Here is a 19,059-nt window from a genome sequence, read left to right on the forward strand (position 1 = left end):
CCTGTAAACTGGCACTAATCTGGTAAGTTAAACCAGTGGTGAAGCTCTATTTGCTGCAGGCTGGGTCTGTCTTCTGCATCGGGGCTCAGACACCAACGGATCAGATCGCTGCACTCTGTTACACAATACCCAGGTACATAAATCAAAAAGACATAGAAAGAAGAATCTAATACTTAATCCCATAAAGAACCTGATTTACAATAAATAATCCTTTAAAGAAAATGCTATAGAGTACATAAGAAATTCCTCACACTTGTAGCTCTACACATTTCCTGTCAATTTTATCATATTGACTAATTAATTCATAGTCATAAAATATAATACATTAAAATAAATGAATGCTTCTTTCTCTGCTCAAGTCTGTGTATAAGGTATAGTTCAGTCTGCTATTAATTAGTCCATAGCTTATCAGTCTTTGTACTTTCTTGCCTTGAGACAGACTTTCGGGGAAGAACAAATGGCCAGTTTTGGTTTCCTCAGGGGTCCTGAAAGGCAGACAGCCACACACCAGCCTGTACAGCGTCACGCCCACAGACCAGACGGTAGCTGGGTCTGCCCGATACTGCCCCTGTACGAACCACTCAGGAGGGGCATATTGACGTGTGCCTGTTAACAAAGATACATTAGATTTAGGAAAAGAGTCACAGTACTTGCTGCCACCAAGAACTCATGGTCTCAAATCAGACACCTGCAAAGTAATTGTAGGAGTCTTTGACGAGGTCTCCGCAACCAAAGTCAAACAGCTTGACTTGCCACGTGTTGGTCTGAATCAGGATGTTTTCTGGCTTGACATCACGGTGCAGTATCCCCTGGCTCTTACAATGCTTCAGCGCCACCATCAGCTGCCACATCACAATGCAAGCCTCGGACTCCGTCAAACATCCACCTTGCTTGCTGGAGAATTCCTCGAGGTCCAGACATGGTTCAGGCCGTTCCAGAATGACAACGTAGCGTTTTCGCTCTTCGTACCAGTCCAGAATCTTGAGGATTTTTGAGCAAGGTTTGCTGTTCGCAAGGACCATCAGCGCTATCTCAACGGGGAGCCATCCATATTCTGTCTGTAGAATGGGACAAAAAGGAAAGAATGAGTGCCACACGTTATAACGCCATCCATTGTAATATTACTTATCGAGGTCTTCTTAGATTTTTAGTATGTGTGCTAGGTTATAGTAATAGGTAGGATGTATATTTTGATAAAGAAACTTACAAGCTGCAGTTTTTCATACGGCATCATCTTGGAGACAAACTTGATTGCAACCTGAGGAAAGATAAATGTGTTATGTGTAATTAAATGAAATCATTTACATACATAAAGTAACTAAAAGAGGTCTTCAGCCTCATTTGGCTTGTGAGGTTATATCATTTTAGACATGCATGAAAGAGCAGTAATTACTGCTTTTGAATAACAGCTTTGCAATTTTATTGCCAATCCCACAATTCTACAGTGATGTCAAGAGTAGCAGTAAAATGTGTCAAAATAAAGGGAGGTTAAGAGGCGTATAACAATCAGCCTCCTTCAAAAGGCACAGTCACCTACCAGTGAACACTGCCATTCCTGAGTTCAGTTTTAATATTCAAGATTATGATTAAAACCTGGCAGCAATTGACTGCAATTTAAGCTTAGAAGATTAAAATTTGTTAAGTTATTGATTACCTTCTGAACATTAGGAGCACTGATCAACTTTATTTCTAACTGTGTAGAAAATTGGTTAAAGGCTAGAGTAAAAACAGAAATGGAAAGACTTACTGGCAATCCGTCTTCTTTCCGTATCCCAGCAAACACACAGCCAAATCCTCCTGCACCCAGCAGTTCTCCTTCCAAATACGCCTTCGTCCAATGTGCTGCAAAAAACATCCAATTATAAGTCTCTTATTCATGTAACTCAGCCCACTTTTTATCCATTTCACCTATGAGTTCTGACTTACATTTGGAAAGACGTATAATAGGTTGGGTAGCGGGTTCCTCTGGACTTCTTCCTGTTCTTGGTCTCTTCTGCAGAGGCTCGGTTGTATCTGCCAGGTTACTGGGCTGGTCCGTCTCCTTACACCCCTGATGCTCTGAAGGGTTTGCAGCCTGCCCCGAGAACAAGCGCTTTCTTTTCTGTATGGTCCTTTGGGCACACCTTGGGATTTTACGGTGACGATGAGTATTCTTTAACGGCTGAGCTGGGGGTTGAAACATTGACAAAAAGAACACTTTTAGTTCACTGTGATGTTTAACGTTAAACATAGGAAGAGAATTACTTCTTCAGGACACCTTTGTTCATATAAACTGGCAATAATGCAGCAATGCACACAAAAGCATACACGTTAAAATACAGAGGTTAAAGTGCCTCACCTTACCAATCATCACAATAATAGTTTACAGTATATTCTGTCTATTTAATTAAAGTATATCTGTTTATTTTTTGAACGTCCCACTGACAGAAACATTAGGTTCAACTAACTTATAGCTCTTCTCGTTTTTTTCTCGGTTACAGTTAAGGTTTGAACTAAACCCTTTTCCATTCAAATGACCTTTCAAACAGGGTACTAACAATACAACTATATAATATATTACTAAATTCTGATAGCAGAGTGTGGATAAAACACTTACCTGTGGGAGTCCGCTGTGAGCCCACTGCCGTGGTCACGGTTTCCATCACAGCCGGTGAAGATGCACTTTTATAGCCGTTCAGAAACATTCCAGCAGGTGTCGCTTTATCCTCGGTATCAGTTGCCGATACTTCCTTCCTACGATGGTCAATCACTCCGGGATTTCTTCTGTCGTTGTATCCGATGCTCACTTCTGACGATGGTCAATCACTCCGGGATTTCTTCTGTCGTCGTATCCAATACTCACCTCTTACGATGTTGAGTCTCTCCGGTGTTTCCTCTCTTGTTGTATCCAATACTCACCTCTTACGATGTTGAGTCTCTCCGGTGTTTCCTCTCTTGTTGTATCCAATACTCACCTCTTACGATGTTGAGTCTCTCCGGTGTTTCCTCTCTTGTTGTATCCAATACTCACCTCTTACGATGTTGAATCTCTCCGGTATTTCCTCTCTTGTTGTATCCAATATTCGCTTCTTACGATGTTTTATCTCTCCGGTTTTTCTCCTGTTGTTGTATCTGTTGCTAACGCCGCACCACTCGTGTATTTTTAAAATCTGAATTTTGGAACGTTTTCGGGGGGAGGGGGTGGGGGTTTGGGTGAGGGTGAAGGGGGGGCTATGGGGGGGGGAAAGAAAAAAAGTCTGGTCATGGTGGCTCGTTTTAGCTAACTGTCTAACATTCACCTGTAAATAAATAAAAAGATTCAGTTTCTCATACATTTTGTCATGTTAGCTACATGGATGTATTACTGTTTTGATTAGTCAGTTTGTTTGTGCTAGGATCCAGATCACAATTAAGGTTAAGGCTCTGAGTCGTTCACCAGAAGATCTGGGTTCCAGCACCACCAAGCTGCCACTATTGGGCCCATGAGCAAGGCCCCCAACCCACCCTGCTGCATCAGGGGTGCTGCAGCATGGCTGACCCTGTGCTCTGACCCCAACCCCCAAGGATGGGATACGCGAAGAATGAATTTCACTGTGCAGTAATGTACATGTGACAAATAAAGACAACTTTACTTATGTTAATCCTGTACACCATGTTAAAATATTAAGCGGTTATTACTGTCCACTAACTGCACTAATCTGCCCATTTGTGTGGTACACAACACAAGACACAGGTTGTAAACAATGATTATATATATATATATATATATATATTTGATCCTGAAAATTAGTATGAACAATTAGATGGTGGATTACATTCAACTTTGAGCCCTTTCAAAGTTCTCAATGACAAGACAGACAGGTGAAGGAAACAGAGTGGAAAAAGAAAAAAGAAAAAAAAAAACTTGGTACATCATGAAAATTTTCTTGAAATTTCTGTCATTTGCACTTGATGAATACACCACCACATACTTAAGTGATGTAAAAAATTTCAGATCAAGCAGCCAGGTATAATTATGAACATGTGAACATGTGCTGGTTTTGGTGTCAGTTTAATGCCAGACAGGTGGTCCACACAACAGCAGACTCTGACTTGTGATACAGAATCCAACAAGTACAAGAACTCTAAGGCATGTTCAGCTCCTCTTGACTGACGATCGGACACAACACAGAACTTCACTCCACTGCTGCTCCTGTGTGCGCGCTGACCCTCCACCTCGGCCGAGCGAACACGCAAAGAGCCGGTAGCTGATCGGGAGATGTTCAGGAGACGCGTGAATGCAGAAGAGTTGGAGCTTAACATTACATTCCAACACAACGTCTACATAGGACTGAGAGGCAATGATTAAACAGACATTGTACAGTAATTCCTCAGGTCTTTGGTAATTCAAAAGGAAAATCACAATACAAACTCATTTCTAAATAACAGAATGCTTGCTATTTGAGATTCATTTTCTCATTGATTATATAAGCTAGAGACCCTAAATCCAAAAACTTTTTAATTTCCCTTTTCAGTGTCAGTTCTGAAAAAGTGGTGTCATGTAATGAAGCAAGCTTTAACAGCTCCTCTTGAACATCAAAGTTCTCTGTAATCGTTCTTGCAAAGATCAGGAGCTGACTGGCATCTGTCACGTCTGTGCCAGTATTTGCAATTGTTTATTGCAAGTTTCAGCTTTTCTTAGATTTGACATTGAAAGTCAGAAATTCGACGTGTTACTGTTCAGCGGGACAAAGATACAGACTCAAAGTTCTTGACTATTTTCTCTTCTCCAAATGCTTTAGCCATATCAATCGTGCATTGCTTTACAATTTCGCCCTAGCACCTTGCTGCTGGCTGGAACTAGCACCCTCTCCTGGTTGGGAGAATTTACATCCTAATCTGAAAATCAAACTTTTTCAAAAGTATTAAATTGAGTATAGTTCCTTGCCTTGAGACAGACTTTCGAGGAGCAGGAGGGGCATATTCAAGTGTTAACAAAGATACATTAGATTTAGACATCAGACACCTGCAAAGTAACTGTAAGGGTCTTTGACGAGGTCTCTTTCAAGTCAAACAGCTTGACTTGAAACGTGTCTGTCTGAATCAGAATGTTTTCTGGCTTGACATCACGATGCAGTATCCCCTGGCTCTTGCAATGCTTCAGTGCTTCCATCAGCTGAAACATCACATTGTGAGCCTCGACCTCAGTCAAACATCCACCTTGCTTGCCGGAGAGTTCCTCGAGGTCCACACATGGTTCAGGCTGTTCCAGGAGTACGATATATCACTTTGCCTCTTCGTGCCAGTCCAGAATCTTCAGGATTTTTGAGCAAGGTTCTGTGTTTGCAAGGATCTTCAAAGCTATCTCAATGGGCAGCCATCCATATCCTGTCTGTAGTATGGTACAAAAAGGAAAGAATGAGTGCCACACATTATAATGCCATCCTTTGTAATAGTACTTATCAAGGTCTTCTTAGAAATCTTATTTTTAGCTTTTGTGCTAGATTATAGTAATAGGTAAGATGTGCATCATGATAAAGAAACTTACAAGCTGCAGTTTTTCATATGGCATCTTTTTGGAGACGTACTTGATTGCAACCTGAGGAAAGATGAATGTGTTATGTGTAATTAAATCAAATCATTTGCATACATAAAGTAACTAAAAGAGCTTTTCAGACTCATCTGGCTTGTGAGGTTCCATCATTTTATTTTTATGCATGAAAGAGCAGTAGTTACTGCTTTTAAATAACAGCTTTGCAACTTTACTGCCAATCCCACAATGCTACAGTGATCCATGATGTCAAATGTAGCAGCAAAAGATGTCAAAGTAAAGGGAGGTTAAGAGACGTATAACAATCAGCCTCCTTCAAAAGGAACTACTAGTGCCTACTAGTGAACGCTGCCATTCCTGAGTTCAGTTTTAATATTGTTATAATGCTTTTCTCTAATTTGAGTGCAAATGAAGTTTAGAAGATTAAAATTTGTTAAGACGTGATTGCTTACCTTTTGTCCATTAGTGGCACTGATCAACTTCTGATTATGTAGAAAACTGGTCAAAGACTAGAGTAAAAACAGAAATGGAAAGACTTACTGGCAATCCGTCTTCTTTGCGTAGTCCAGCAAACACACAGCCAAATCCTCCTGCATCCAGCAGTTCTCCTTCCAAATACGCCTTCGTCCAATGTGATTATTATGTCCCTAAAGGTTGACTTAGAGAAAACACTGTAATTTATTTACAAGTGTTCAGTATGTGCAAATAGTAATATCGACTTTATAGCCAAAAGTTTTGGGACGTCTGCCTTTACATGCACATTCAAATCAATTCAATTTTATTTTTATAGCACTTTTAACAAAGAGCGTTCCATCAAAGCAGCTTTACATAAGAAACAACAAACATATAAACAGGCAAACAGTCCTAGATGTTATCTCAAGTGAGCAAGCCTGAGGTGACTGTGGCAAGGAAAAAGTCCCTTAGATGGTATGAGGAAGAAACCTTGAGAGGAACCAGACTCAAAAGGGAACCCATCCTCATTTGGGTGACAGTGGAGAGTGTGATTATAAATTATTGTAAACACCAGAGAGTGTGATATGAACAATGTCCTTTGTGCATTTATGTATAGTCAATTGTGTGATGCAGATACAGCATGTGTAGAATGTTATGTAAAATAATAAGGAGGTTGTTGTCGTCCACATAAGTTTGGCAGTGTTGCTTTGAATACCCGAATCCTCACAAAGCAGAACCCGGCTGGAGCTGGTCCATCTCTGGATGCCACTGGAGCTGGCACAATCTCTGTATGCCTCGGGATGGCTAGAAGAAAGGAAACAAGTGGAAAGGAATTAGAGTCGCTGCTGTTCATAATATTAGCAGCACTAGATGATAATGTGCATTTAATCAGATGTACTGGAGTACAAGGTTATGGGATGTATTAAATGTATGCCAGACTAAAGAGTCTTTAGTCTACGTTTGAACTGGTAGACTGTGTCTGAGCCCCGAACACCGTCAGGAAGGCTATTCCAAAGTTTAGCAGCTAAATACGAAAACCCTCTACCCCCAGACTTTGATGTTCTGGGAACTACCAGAAGTCCAGAGTTTTGTGATCTTAAAGAGCGTGGTGGATTGTAACGTGTTAGAAGACTGGCCAGATAAGTGGGAGCTAAACCATTTAGAGCCTTGAACGTAAGTAGTGCTAGTTTATAGTCAATTCTAAACTTAACAGGTAGCCAGTGCAGGGATGATAATATTGGAGTTATATGATCATATTTTCTTGACCTGGTAAGAACTCTGGCGGCTGCATTTTGGACTAACTGTAGCTTGTTTATTGAAGATGCAGGACAACCACCTAGTAATGCATTACAATAGTCCAGTCTGGAGGTCATGAATGCATGAACCAGCTTTTCTGCATCAGATACACATAAAAGGTGCCTAAGCTTGGCAATATTTCTAAGATGGAAGAACGCTGTTTTTGTAATATTGGAAATATGATTTTCAAAGGACAAGTTGCTGTCTAATATTACGCCCAGGTCTTTCACTGTTGAGCTAGTAGTAATAGTACATCCTTCTAAATGCAAGCTGAATTGTGAGAGCTTTTGTGTACTGGTTTTTGGACTAATAAGTAATATCTCTGTCTTATCAGAATTTAGTAATAGAAAATTATCGGTCATCCAATCTTTAATATCTTCAACACACTCCGTTAATCTAGACAAATTAGATATCTCATCTGGTTTTGATGAGATATATAACTGGGTATCATCGGCATAACAATGGAAACTAATCCCATGCCTTCTAATGATGTTACCCATTGGAAGCATGTATACCAAGAAAAGCAGGAGGTCCTAAAACTGATCCTTGTGGGACCAGTGTGATCGATCAGACAGGTAGGATCTAAACCATTTTAATGCCTGTCCCTGCAAACCTATGTGATTTTGTAAGCGAGCTACGAGAATGTTATGATCTATAGTGTTGAACGCAGCACTAAGATCAAGCAGGACTAATATGGAGATGCAGCCTTGGTCCAAAGCTAAAGCAAGTCATTTGGGATTTTAACTAGTGCAGTTTCTGTACTCTGATGAGGCCTGAAACCTGACTGAAATTCTTCAAGGATATTGTTTTCCTGTAAGCATAATTGCATAATTGAGCTGACACCACTTTTTCTAAAATTTTTGATATAAATGGAAGGTTGTAATTTGATAGTTCATTAGGGTCTAGTTTAGGTTTCTTAAGAAGAGCCTGAATAACTGCTAACTTGAGAGATTTTGGGACATGACCCAGATATAACGAGGAATTAATAATATTGAGAAGAGGCTCTCCAGCTGCATGTATCACTTCTTTCAGCAATCTAGTTGGAATTGGATCTAACAAACATGTTGTTGATTTAGCTGTGGTGATAAGTTTAAATAGCTCTTCCTGCCCTATACTGGTAAAGCATTGTAGCTTTAAATGTGGAGCTTTAGGCTGGTCTAGACAACCGGATGCTGTCAAAGGTTGAACATCCAATATTTTGTTCCTGATACTATCAATTGTTTCAGTGAAGAAATTCATAAAGTCATAAAATAAATTCATTTAGTCTCACTACTAAACTGTGATGAAATACTCTCTCAGAAATACTTGCTCAGATGCTCAGCCCTAGCAGCTTTTAGAGCCTGTCTATATCTGGACAAAGTCTTAAATAGTCTTTAAACGCAATACTAAAAACTTCTAATTTGGTTTTTCTCCACTTTCCCTCGAGGTTACAGGTTGCTCTCTTGAGGGCGTGAGTATGACTATTATACCATGGTGCAGGTGTTTTATCTATGACCTTTTTTAGTCGGATGGGGGCAACAGTTTCTAGTGTGCTGGTGAAAATAGTGCCTATGCTGTTAGTTACTTCATCTAAATCATGTGCATTTAGGGGTCTAGTAAGAGGTTGAGACAGATCTGGCAGATTGCTTGTGAATCTAGTGGTCAGAGTAATAGTTCTACCAAATTGATAACGTGGAGAGACATGTCTAATATGTTCTACAGGTAGAGTGTACACTAATAGGTGATGGTCTGTGATGTCATCGCTTTGAGGTAGAATGGCTATATCAGTGACATCGGTCCCATGTGATATAACTAAATCTAGCGTATGATTAAAACGATGAGTTGGTCTATTAATGTTTTGCTTTAACCCCAAAGGAATTTATCTATAAATGTGAGTCCTAAAGCATCGTTAGCATCATCTACATGAATGTTAAAGTCTCCTACGATTAACACTTTGTCAAAACTGATCAAAAAATCTGAGAGGAAGTGTGCAAACTCTTTAAGAGTTTCCAGGGGTCTATATACGGTGGCCAGCGCAAGATATAATAGGGATTTTTTTATGTATGTCAGTGAGTGCAACATTAAGGATAAGCACTTCAAATGAGCTAAACCTGGGTCCTATTTTCTGAGTAACGGTACAAGAGATGTGATCGATGGTTGCAACACCACCTCCACGACCAGTCTGACGGGGCTCATGCTTATAGGACTATCCTGAAGGAGTAGACTCATTAGACCAATGTATTCGTTTGGTCTAAGCCAGGTTTCGGTAAGACAGAGTGTGTCGAAACTATAATCTGAGATCATTTCATAAACAATAATTACTTTCGGTGCAAGGGATCTAATGTTGAGAAGCCGAAACTTTAGAAATTGTTTTTCTTTACTTATTTGGCCTTTGTCAGGTTTAATTGTGATTAGATTATTTCGAGAGCTATTAACGAATTTATCCTTTGATCTCACTATTCGGGGAACAGACACAGTTTCTATAGGACGAGCTGTGTGTGCATTTGTATCAGTCTGGTGAGTTGAACAGTAGCTATTATAATTGTGATCGAAGGTATGACTTACCAGTCAGATGCAGCGTAGAGTCCTGGAGATGTTGTCCGAGAGGACTGCTGCTCCAACTCTGCTTGGGTGCAGGCCATCAGAACGGTAGAGCCTAGGACGCCCCCAGAAAATATTCCAATTATCAACAAAGGGTAATTTCTGGTCTTGACACCAAGACTAACCATTCATTAAATAGCCTACTGAACCTCTTGATTTCTCAATGGAATGTGGGAAGTTGTCCTGACACGTTGATCCTCGTCATAGGCGATGTGGTGTGAACCTTCTCCACCAGGCTCCTGAAGTCCTTCTTCAGGATCTCCGTCTGCCTCAGCCTGATGTCGTTCATGCCAGCATGGAGGACCACAGCTCCGATGTTCTTATTCAGGATCGCTGTACCTGTGCAGTGACATCAACAACACGAGTACCAGGAAAACAGCGAGTGCGCACCTTACCTTTAGCCGCAGTAGCACGGATGTGTGGAGTCTCCGATGATCACCACATCGCACTCCGTCTCGCAAAGGGGAGCGAAGTGGTTGCGGGTTGAGATCTCGAAAACGGGTGGGGAAGGGGAGAGGTCCTCGCCCAGGGCTTGGCTCGTGTCTTCCGCTGCTGCTGCATCCAGGCTGCGTGGTACCCAGGCACCGGAGTGAAGGAAACCTGGGCGGGCTGCGTCCTTGGTGCGTTGGGCCTGGGCAGAGAAGAACACGGAGTTGAGGTTGTGGGAGTGTTTGTTTCACGCCACGGGTTTACCTGGGACAGGTGAGCTCAATCCGGGATGATTCCAGCGCGGCGTTCCGCTCTCACAGCTGGGCTAGCTTCATTTATAGGTTGTGGATCTGCTTCTCCATGGCCTCCAGCTCCAAGTCCACAGAGTGCAGCTCGAATGAATCCTCACCTGCACTCAAAGGCAGACCCACAACCGACATAGTGTTTAAGAGCAGTAGCACAACAGAGATAATTGGTGTGAAAAACATAAACAAACTTGTGGTAGCCGGGCTAACGGTTTAGCGTGCTAATGGGCTAACCGGCTATAAGCGGGTGTTCTGGAAAACAAATATAACTAATGATATAAAAAGCATTTGAAATGAGAATATTATGGGATACTATCGGCTAATAAAGATACTATAAAAAGTTATAATATTGGACTGGATTTAAGATAAAAATCGAGAAAATTTAGCTAAATTTTAGGTCCATGAAATTTAATGACATCCCATTCTTAGTCTGTAGTGTTTAATATGGAGCTGGCCTGCCCATTGCAGCTATAACAGCTTCAACTCTTCTGGGAAGGCTTTCCACAAGGTTTAGGAGTGTGTTCATGGGAATTTTTGACCATTCCTGTAGAAGTGCTTTTGTGAGGTCATGCACTGATGTTGAACGAGAAGGCCTGACTCACAGTCTTGTTTTTTTTCCCGTCATGGAGAGCTTAAATCCACCATCACCTATGCTGCTCCTATACTGATAACTGGAAACGTTTCAAGCAAAGATTCAACATCTATCTAGCAGCTAGCGGTGCAGGGAGAGGCGATGAAAAGCTAAAGGCATCCATGTTTTTGCATGTAATAGGTGAAGATGCACTGGACATTTGTAATAGCTTCAACTCAATGGCGCAAATCTAACTGACTGTTCTAATGGCAAACTTTGAGGAATTCTTCGTGCCAAGTAAGAATGTCACTTTTGATAGGAACAAGTTTTTCTTTCGACTGAGTAAGACTTGTGAATTTGGAGGTTTAAGAGACTCACTTGTGAGGGACAAAATAGTTTGTGGGACTCCTAATAATGGTCTCAGTTGAAGAGCAGCCTGACAAATTCTTTGTTGATTCTGTACAGACTAGCACAACAGACAAAGCTGAATGGATTGTACCACTGACCGTAAACGTAAAAATTGGCTTCAAATTAGATACTGCAGTACAAGTCAATCTCTTGTCTAATTCTGACTACAAAACCCTCAAAATCAAAATACATCCAGTGAAAACGAAAGTAACAGGATACACTGGTGACAATGTCCCTGTCAAAGGGAGCTGCTTGGTGACTCTTAAACACAAGGGACAGCAGGTAAAGTCACAGATGCTGATTGTGGAAAAGAATGTCCAGCCAATTTTAGGACTGAGCACGTGCTAAAAATTTAAAAAAAAAAGGAAGGTGTTTGTAGTGGCATCACAGATTGAAACAAATGAAACCTCATTCATGCAGGAGTATGAAGATGTTTTTGAAGGACTAGGATGTCTGCCTGGGAAGGATAAAATAAGTGTTGATGACACAATAACACCAGTTGTACATGCATGCAGAAATGTTCCATTTGCTTTGAGAAGAAAACTTAATGACGAATTAGCTGACATGGAGAAGCTAAAGGTTATAAAGACAGTTGATGAACCAACAGACTGGGTGAGCTCACTTGTTATTGTGCTCAAGAAAAATGGAGCTTTGAGAATATATCTTGACCCAAGAGATCTCAACAGGGCCATAAAACGTGAACATTTTAAACTGCCAACCAGAGAAGAAATCATGTCTCAGTTCACTGGAGCAAAGTGGTTCTGCAAGCTGGATGCATCATCTGGGGGAAATTAGAGTTATTTGGAGAATAAACCCTCTTAAATGTCTCTCTACATACTGGTGTGTGTGTGTGTGTGTGTGTGTGTGACAGAGAGAGAGTGAGGCTATCAAAATGAACGATGCTTAGGCTTTCACAAAACTTAGCTAAATTAGGGACATCATAACTAGCCACCATACTGATTTACAGTCTTAAATAGTTCCGTCTTACAGTAATCACACTGTACAGAGTTTTCTGTCTGTTTTAGTTTGAAATGATCCCAAACTTTGAAAACTTTCTGCCGTTTTCTTTGGCCTGAAGCTTCTGTGTGTGTAGTTACAGTAAATGGACTAAACGAAGCTTCGAGACAACTAATTTGCCTCGATGATTTTATTGTATTCAAATTACTCGAGTTACTCGAGGAATCGTTTCAGCCCTGTATGAAATATGACGTCAAAATGATCTACACCCCAGAAAAATTCATGTTTGAAGCGGACACTCTCTCGGGCTGTAGACAAGCATGAAAATTCTGAAGATGAGAAAAGTGCAGACATACAAGCATATGTTGACATAAGGTTCCATCCAGCCACTGAGCATTGAAAGAGCTTAGAGAGTTCATACTGAAAGGCTGGCCAGAAAATAAAACTGATTGTCCAAAGCAAATCCAAGATTACTGGACCTGCAAAGCTGAACTTTCAGTAGTGAATGACATCATCTACGGAAAAGGAAAGAAGTTTGTCATCCCAGCATCAGTGCGAAAAGAAATGCTGCAGAAAATTCATGAGGGGCATTTAGGAGAGGAGAAATGTAAACGCAGAGCCCAGGAGGTCATGTACTGGCCAAGGATAAACCATGACATCAGTCAGACCACAGCCTCATGTGAAATATGTCTCACATGTAAATCTAAGCAATAAGTAGAGCCACTCATGCCTCATCCTGTGTCTGATTGTCCATACCAAAAGGTCGGAATAGATTTTTTTCAGTGCAATGGTAAGAGCCATATTGTAGTTACTGACTATTTCTCTAACTATCCAGAGGTTGCAACACTTCAGGTGACATCCAGCCAAGCTGTCATTGGTTTCCTAAAGACAGTCTTTGCTAGACATGGAGTTCCCTGTGAGATGTTTTCTGATAATGGTCCTCAGTTTACCAGCAGGGAGTTTAGTTCTTTCACTAACGAGTGGGGATTTCAGCACACTACTTCAAGCCCAAACCACCCTAAGTCCAATGAGCTGGCAGAGAGTTCTGTAAATATTGTGAAGGGTCTCATGAAAAAAAATAAAGACGAAAAAGCAGACTTCCACAGGAGTTTGATGATTTACAGGAGTGCACAATTGCAAAATGGGTTGTCCCCTGGCCAAACGCTGATGGGTTGACGGATATGCACCCATTTACCTAGCCATGAGGACCTGTTAAAGTCTACAGGAGTAAGCAAAATCAAAGCCACAAAACAGATACACAAACACAGGCAAAAATGGCACTACGAAAAGAAGTTTGTATCCTAAACTATGCAACAGGCACACTGGACACAACAAGGCAAAGTGGAAAGAGAATTGTTTCCGCATTCATATGAGATCTGGAACTGAGAACACAAGTGGCAGTTCAAGAGGTTGATTCGCAACCAAATGACCAAGGACTGTCTGATGTTTCCACTAGTGAACAAACATGATGTCAGTCCTGTGGATTTTGCAAACTCAACTATGACAAAAGGGATTACTGTCTCTCCTGCAATGTCTTGCAAACCAAGACAACCTGTTAGACTTCCTGAAAGGCTTATTGAAATTTGTTAAATATTTCAAGGACTGGGTAGTTGAAAAAGATAACGGTTACTTGTAATATCTCACTGTTTAACTGCAATTACTGTTAGTTAAAAAAAAGTTGTTGTTTAATAACTTTTAACATAAGAGTTAGTTAATAGAAGTAAAGATTCCCAAAGAGATAGTGCTTTACTTTTAAAGGGGGCAAGATGTGATGTTATGAATGATCACATGTAATTTTGGTTCTGAAAGTGTGTGTGTGTGTGTGTGTGTGTCCGGACAGTTCAGAGGGTGAACGGCAAGTTGTGCTAAGAGACATGTTGTGTGCCCACGTGCAAAATAAAAAAACAAGTAAAGTGAAGTGGCTAAAAAGACATTCAGGCTCTCCAGCGTGTTGATTAAAACGTAACAGGCCCCTTTCTCTTTCTGCATCAAACTCGCCATCTACAGCTGTCATTCTTTCTAACACAATTTTGACGATAGCAGCAGGTGTAACATATACCCTTATGTCACTGAAGATTTTCATGATACACTTCTTTTTGTCCTCAAGAGAGTCAGTAATTTCAGCAAGCTGGTTATCAGATATGTCTGTTTTTAAGTCCTGTCCTACTTTACGAGATCTTCCATTGCTCATAAAAAGTGGTTAACCTTTTCTCTTTCTTAGAGCAATCATCTTTCTAATAAGCAAGTATTTTCTTCTTAGGCTTATGATCATGTTCTGAACGTCGAGGGAGCTCTGTACTGTCTTGTGCATGACACTGAAGTTCCGATGTATTTTTATCTTTACGTTTAACTGTACCTTTTATATCCTTTTCTTTTGTACCTTCTGTTCCCGTCTGGAGCAGGCTTTCAGATTCTTGTTCGTGTCTCAGCTCCGTAGACCATCACGCCGATTCCGAAGTCCTGCAGTCCATTGACCATCGTCACGGTGAAACCGTGAGTCAGCACGTGCAGCGAGCATCTGAACCAGCGAAGATGAAGCTCTTACTGTAGCGGACCCTGTCCGAATGATGGCCGAAACGTTTACTGACGTTTCTGAAAGCTTTATTGTACATTCAACACCGTAGAAATATCCTTTATAACTTCAGAAATCACCGTAAGAGCTGAACAATGTATAAAGATACGCATTAAAAGTCTTGTCTAAACTCGACCCCATTAACTAACGATAAAGAAATATATACAGACCTCATGCCTTTAAACCTTAGAAACCATGAAGAACCAAAACAATCAGCGCGTACAACCGTTCATTACTGCTGCAATCATTATCACTCTGAAGGATGCAATACCCTTCAAAATAAAACTCCCAATTTTCTAAGACAGATAGAGCAGGCTTTTACATAATTAAACCCAAATGTATGTGATATATATATAATATATTATATATATATAATTAAACCCAAATGTATGTAATATTTTGGACTGCTGTTCCTAACAAATATTTGGGACTGATATGTCAAGTAATTTCTTCCAGAAGCAATATTAATGCTCTCATTTTGCTCTCACCTATGACATGAAAAAAAACCAATGTAATGCACACTCTGTTTTAGTTTATTGTTTATTTAATAAACCACAAAAACAATGAAATAATTAGAAAATTTAATAAAGAGAAAAACAAAATTCATTTGAAATCAAATGCATGGATTATAATTCTGTACAAAAGTTCAGATGTATTTAAATTTTCAGATGGAGGTTAGTGCAGTGGTCCCTGTCTCCTGATAAGTACCTGGTAAGTTAAACCAGTGGTGAAGCTCTATTTGCTCCAGACTGGTTCTGTCTTCTGCATCGGTGCTCAGACACCAACGGATCAGATCACTGCACTCTGTACCACAGGTACATAAATCAATAAGACGTAGAGAGAAGAATCTAATACTTAACTCCATGAAGAACCTGCTTTATAATAAATAATCCTTTAAAGAAAATGCTGTAGAGTACATAAGAAATTCCTCACACTTGTAACTCTACAAATTTCCTGTCAATTTCATCATACTGACTAACTAATACAGAGTCGTAAAATATAATACATTAAAACAGGGATGGGCAACTTTGATAATGACGAGGGCCAGCATTTTTCTCCTTTATACCTAGGGGGCCAGACCAGATTGCTGATCCACACACACATTTTACATCATTTTACTTAATTTCCTTTTTATTGAGAAAACACAGTGTACAATTAATGCAATGTGTCTTTAAAGATTTTAAGTATAACTTTGCAATTATGCTAATTCTAATTCTAAATGACAATTTTATTGTCAGTTGACAAGCATTTCAGCTAAACATCTTAACTGCTTTGCTTTAAAATCTCTAACAAACAAGGCCCTCTTAAATTAGTAGCCTAGAGAACATACTCAACCCACCCTCAAAGAACAAAATGATTAAAAATGAATATTACATAAATTCAAAACCAAATATTATTTAAAAGGTTAAATATAAGTATAAGAACAATTCAGTACATCACTTTTCTTAACAGACCAACCCACAAATATATGCATTTACTGTTCAATTCAGACATCATTCCCACTATCAAAAAGTTCCAATGGGAAACTTGTGGTCTCTCTTGCTGGTGCAGAATTAAATCAATGTCAGTCTGAAAATTTATACAGCCAACTTGCAGTAGCTGAAAGAGACTGTCATCTGACCGCCTGTTTCTGTCTTTGGTGCCAAACATGCTAAGCATTAACAGTGCAAAATGACTGAGCAGGGGAAAACAGGACTCTGGTAGCAGTTTCCAAAATGCAAGCCCCCTCTCGTTGCACCTTGACTGAAAGAAGGAGTCGGCCTGAAGTTTGCAGAGTTCTAGCTCTGACACTCCAGCCTGCTCACTGACAGACGCGTTCAGAGGGTCTGCAAAAAGGTCTATGCGATGCTGCATGATGTGAAAGTACTGGAAGCGAATTTTGAGTTGCTCTTGTAGAGTTGAGTTGCTTTTTTTTGAGTTGCTCTTTTCTGTACTTGGAGATGCGCAAGGATGAATCTGTGAGATGTTTAGCCGGCCAATCACAGCTCACCTGGGAAATCTTTCTCGGCCAAATCACATCGGCCCGTTACATCTTTCTTCCCCAATCCCTGCGCTGAAAAGATGGACAGAAGTCCCTCTTTTCCTCCTTTAAATACATGTCAGAACCTTTAAACTCAAAGGCTTCCAAAACGTATACTATTCTTGTATCCATTATTCAAAATCTTTGATGTTTTATGGTGACATCATAGTGTACTGTTATTATACATCATAGTGTATTGTTATTATTCATTATAGTGTACTGTTATTATACATCATAGTGTACTGTTATTATACATTATACTGTACTGTGATTATACATCATAGTGTACTGTTATTATACATTATACTGTACTGTGATTATACATCATAGTGTACTGTTATTATTCATTATAGTGTACTGTTATTATACATCATAGTGTACTGTTATTATTCATTATAGTGTACTGTTATTATTCATTATAGTGTACTGTTATTATTCATTATAGTGTATTGTTATTATACATCATAGTGTACTGTTATTATACATCATAGTGTACTGTTATTATACATTATACTGTACTGTGATTATACATCATAGTGTACTGTTATTATTCATTATAGTTTACTGTTATTATACATCATAGTGTACTGTTATTATTCATTATAGTGTACTGTTATTATACATCATAGTGTACTGTTATTATACATTATACTGTACTGTGATTATACATCATAGTGTATTGTTATTATTCATTATAGTGTACTGTTATTATACATCATAGTGTACTGTTATTATACATCATAGTGTACTGTTATTATTCATTATAGTGTACTGTTATTATACATTATAGTGTACTGTTATTATACACTATATTGCCAAACGTATTCGCTCACCCATCCAAATAATCAGAATCAGGTGTTCCAATCACTTCCATGGCCACAGGTGTATAAAATCAAGCACCTAGGCATGCAGACTGTTTTTACAAACATTTGTGAAAGAATGGGTCGCTCTCAGGAGCTCAGTGAATTCCACCGTGGAACTGTGATAGGATGCCACCTGTGCAACAAATCCAGTCGTGAAATTTCCTCGCTCCTAAATATTCCACAGTCAACTGTCAGCTGTATTATAAGAACGTGGAAGTGTTTGGGAACGACAGCAACTCAGCCACGAAGTGGTAGGCCACGTAAACTGACGGAGCGGGGTCAGCAGATGCTGAGGCGCATAGTGCGAAGAGGTCGCCAACTTTCTGCAGAGTCAATCGCTACAGACCTCCAAACTTCATGTGGACTTCAGATTAGCTCAAGAACAGTGCGCAGAGAGCTTCATGGAATGGGTTTCCATGGCCGAGCCGCTGCATCCAAGCCATACATCACCAAGTGCCATGCAAAGCGTCGGATGCAGTGGTGTAAAGCACGCCGCCACTGGACTCTAGAGCAGTGGAGACGCGTTCTCTGGAGTGACGAATCGCGCTTCTCCATCTGGCAATCTGATGGACGAGTCTGGGTTTGGCGGTTGCCAGGAGAACGGTACTTGTCTGACTGCATTGTGCCAAGTATAAAGTTTGGTGGAGGGGGGATTATGGTGTGGGGTTGTTTTCAGGAGCTGGGCTTGGCCCCTTAGTTCCAGTGAAAGGAACTCTGAATGCTTCAGCATACCAAGACATTTTGGACAATTCCATGCTCCCAACTTTGTGGGAACAGTTTGGAGCTGGCCCCTTCCTCTTCCAACATGACTGTGCACCAGTGCACAAAGCAAGGTCCATAAAGACATGGATGACAGAGTCTGGTGTGGATGAACTTGACTGGCCTGCACAGAGTCCTGACCTCAACCCGATAGAACACCTTTGGGATGAATTAGAGCGGAGATTGAGAGCCAGGCCTTCTCGTCCAACATCAGTGTGTGACCTCACAAATGCGCTTCTGGAAGAATGGTCAAAAATTCCCATAAACACACTCCTAAACCTTGTGGACAGCCTTCCCAGAAGAGTTGAAGCTGTTATAGCTGCAAAGGGTGGACCAA

At 40.3% G+C, this 19,059-nt stretch overlaps 1 protein-coding gene and 1 long non-coding RNA gene across 2 annotated transcripts; both read right to left on the minus strand.

Annotated features, from left to right (window-relative positions):
• Positions 1 to 14: 14 nt before the first annotated feature.
• Positions 15 to 2,813, minus strand: LOC131342841 (serine/threonine-protein kinase pim-1-like). Its single transcript, XM_058374092.1, has 7 exons — positions 2,597 to 2,813; positions 1,927 to 2,166; positions 1,748 to 1,842; positions 1,208 to 1,258; positions 689 to 1,058; positions 343 to 606; positions 15 to 115 (listed from the first exon to the last, which is right to left on the minus strand). The coding sequence occupies exons 1-7, from the start codon at positions 2,682 to 2,684 to the stop codon at positions 15 to 17; spliced, it is 1,209 nt and encodes a 402-aa protein (XP_058230075.1). The 5' UTR covers positions 2,685 to 2,813.
• A 664-nt stretch (positions 2,814 to 3,477) lies between these two features.
• LOC131342297 (uncharacterized) lies at positions 3,478 to 15,340 on the minus strand. The gene is made up of 8 exons (XR_009203019.1): positions 15,251 to 15,340; positions 14,889 to 15,064; positions 9,988 to 10,676; positions 9,803 to 9,893; positions 6,678 to 6,766; positions 6,050 to 6,167; positions 5,507 to 5,557; positions 3,478 to 5,350 (listed from the first exon to the last, which is right to left on the minus strand). It is a non-coding gene; the product is annotated as an uncharacterized LOC131342297 (long non-coding RNA).
• Positions 15,341 to 19,059: the final 3,719 nt, after the last annotated feature.

The sequence above is a fragment of the Hemibagrus wyckioides genome, linkage group LG21 (assembly GCF_019097595.1).
Source record: "Hemibagrus wyckioides isolate EC202008001 linkage group LG21, SWU_Hwy_1.0, whole genome shotgun sequence".
Taxonomy (NCBI): domain Eukaryota; kingdom Metazoa; phylum Chordata; class Actinopteri; order Siluriformes; family Bagridae; genus Hemibagrus; species Hemibagrus wyckioides.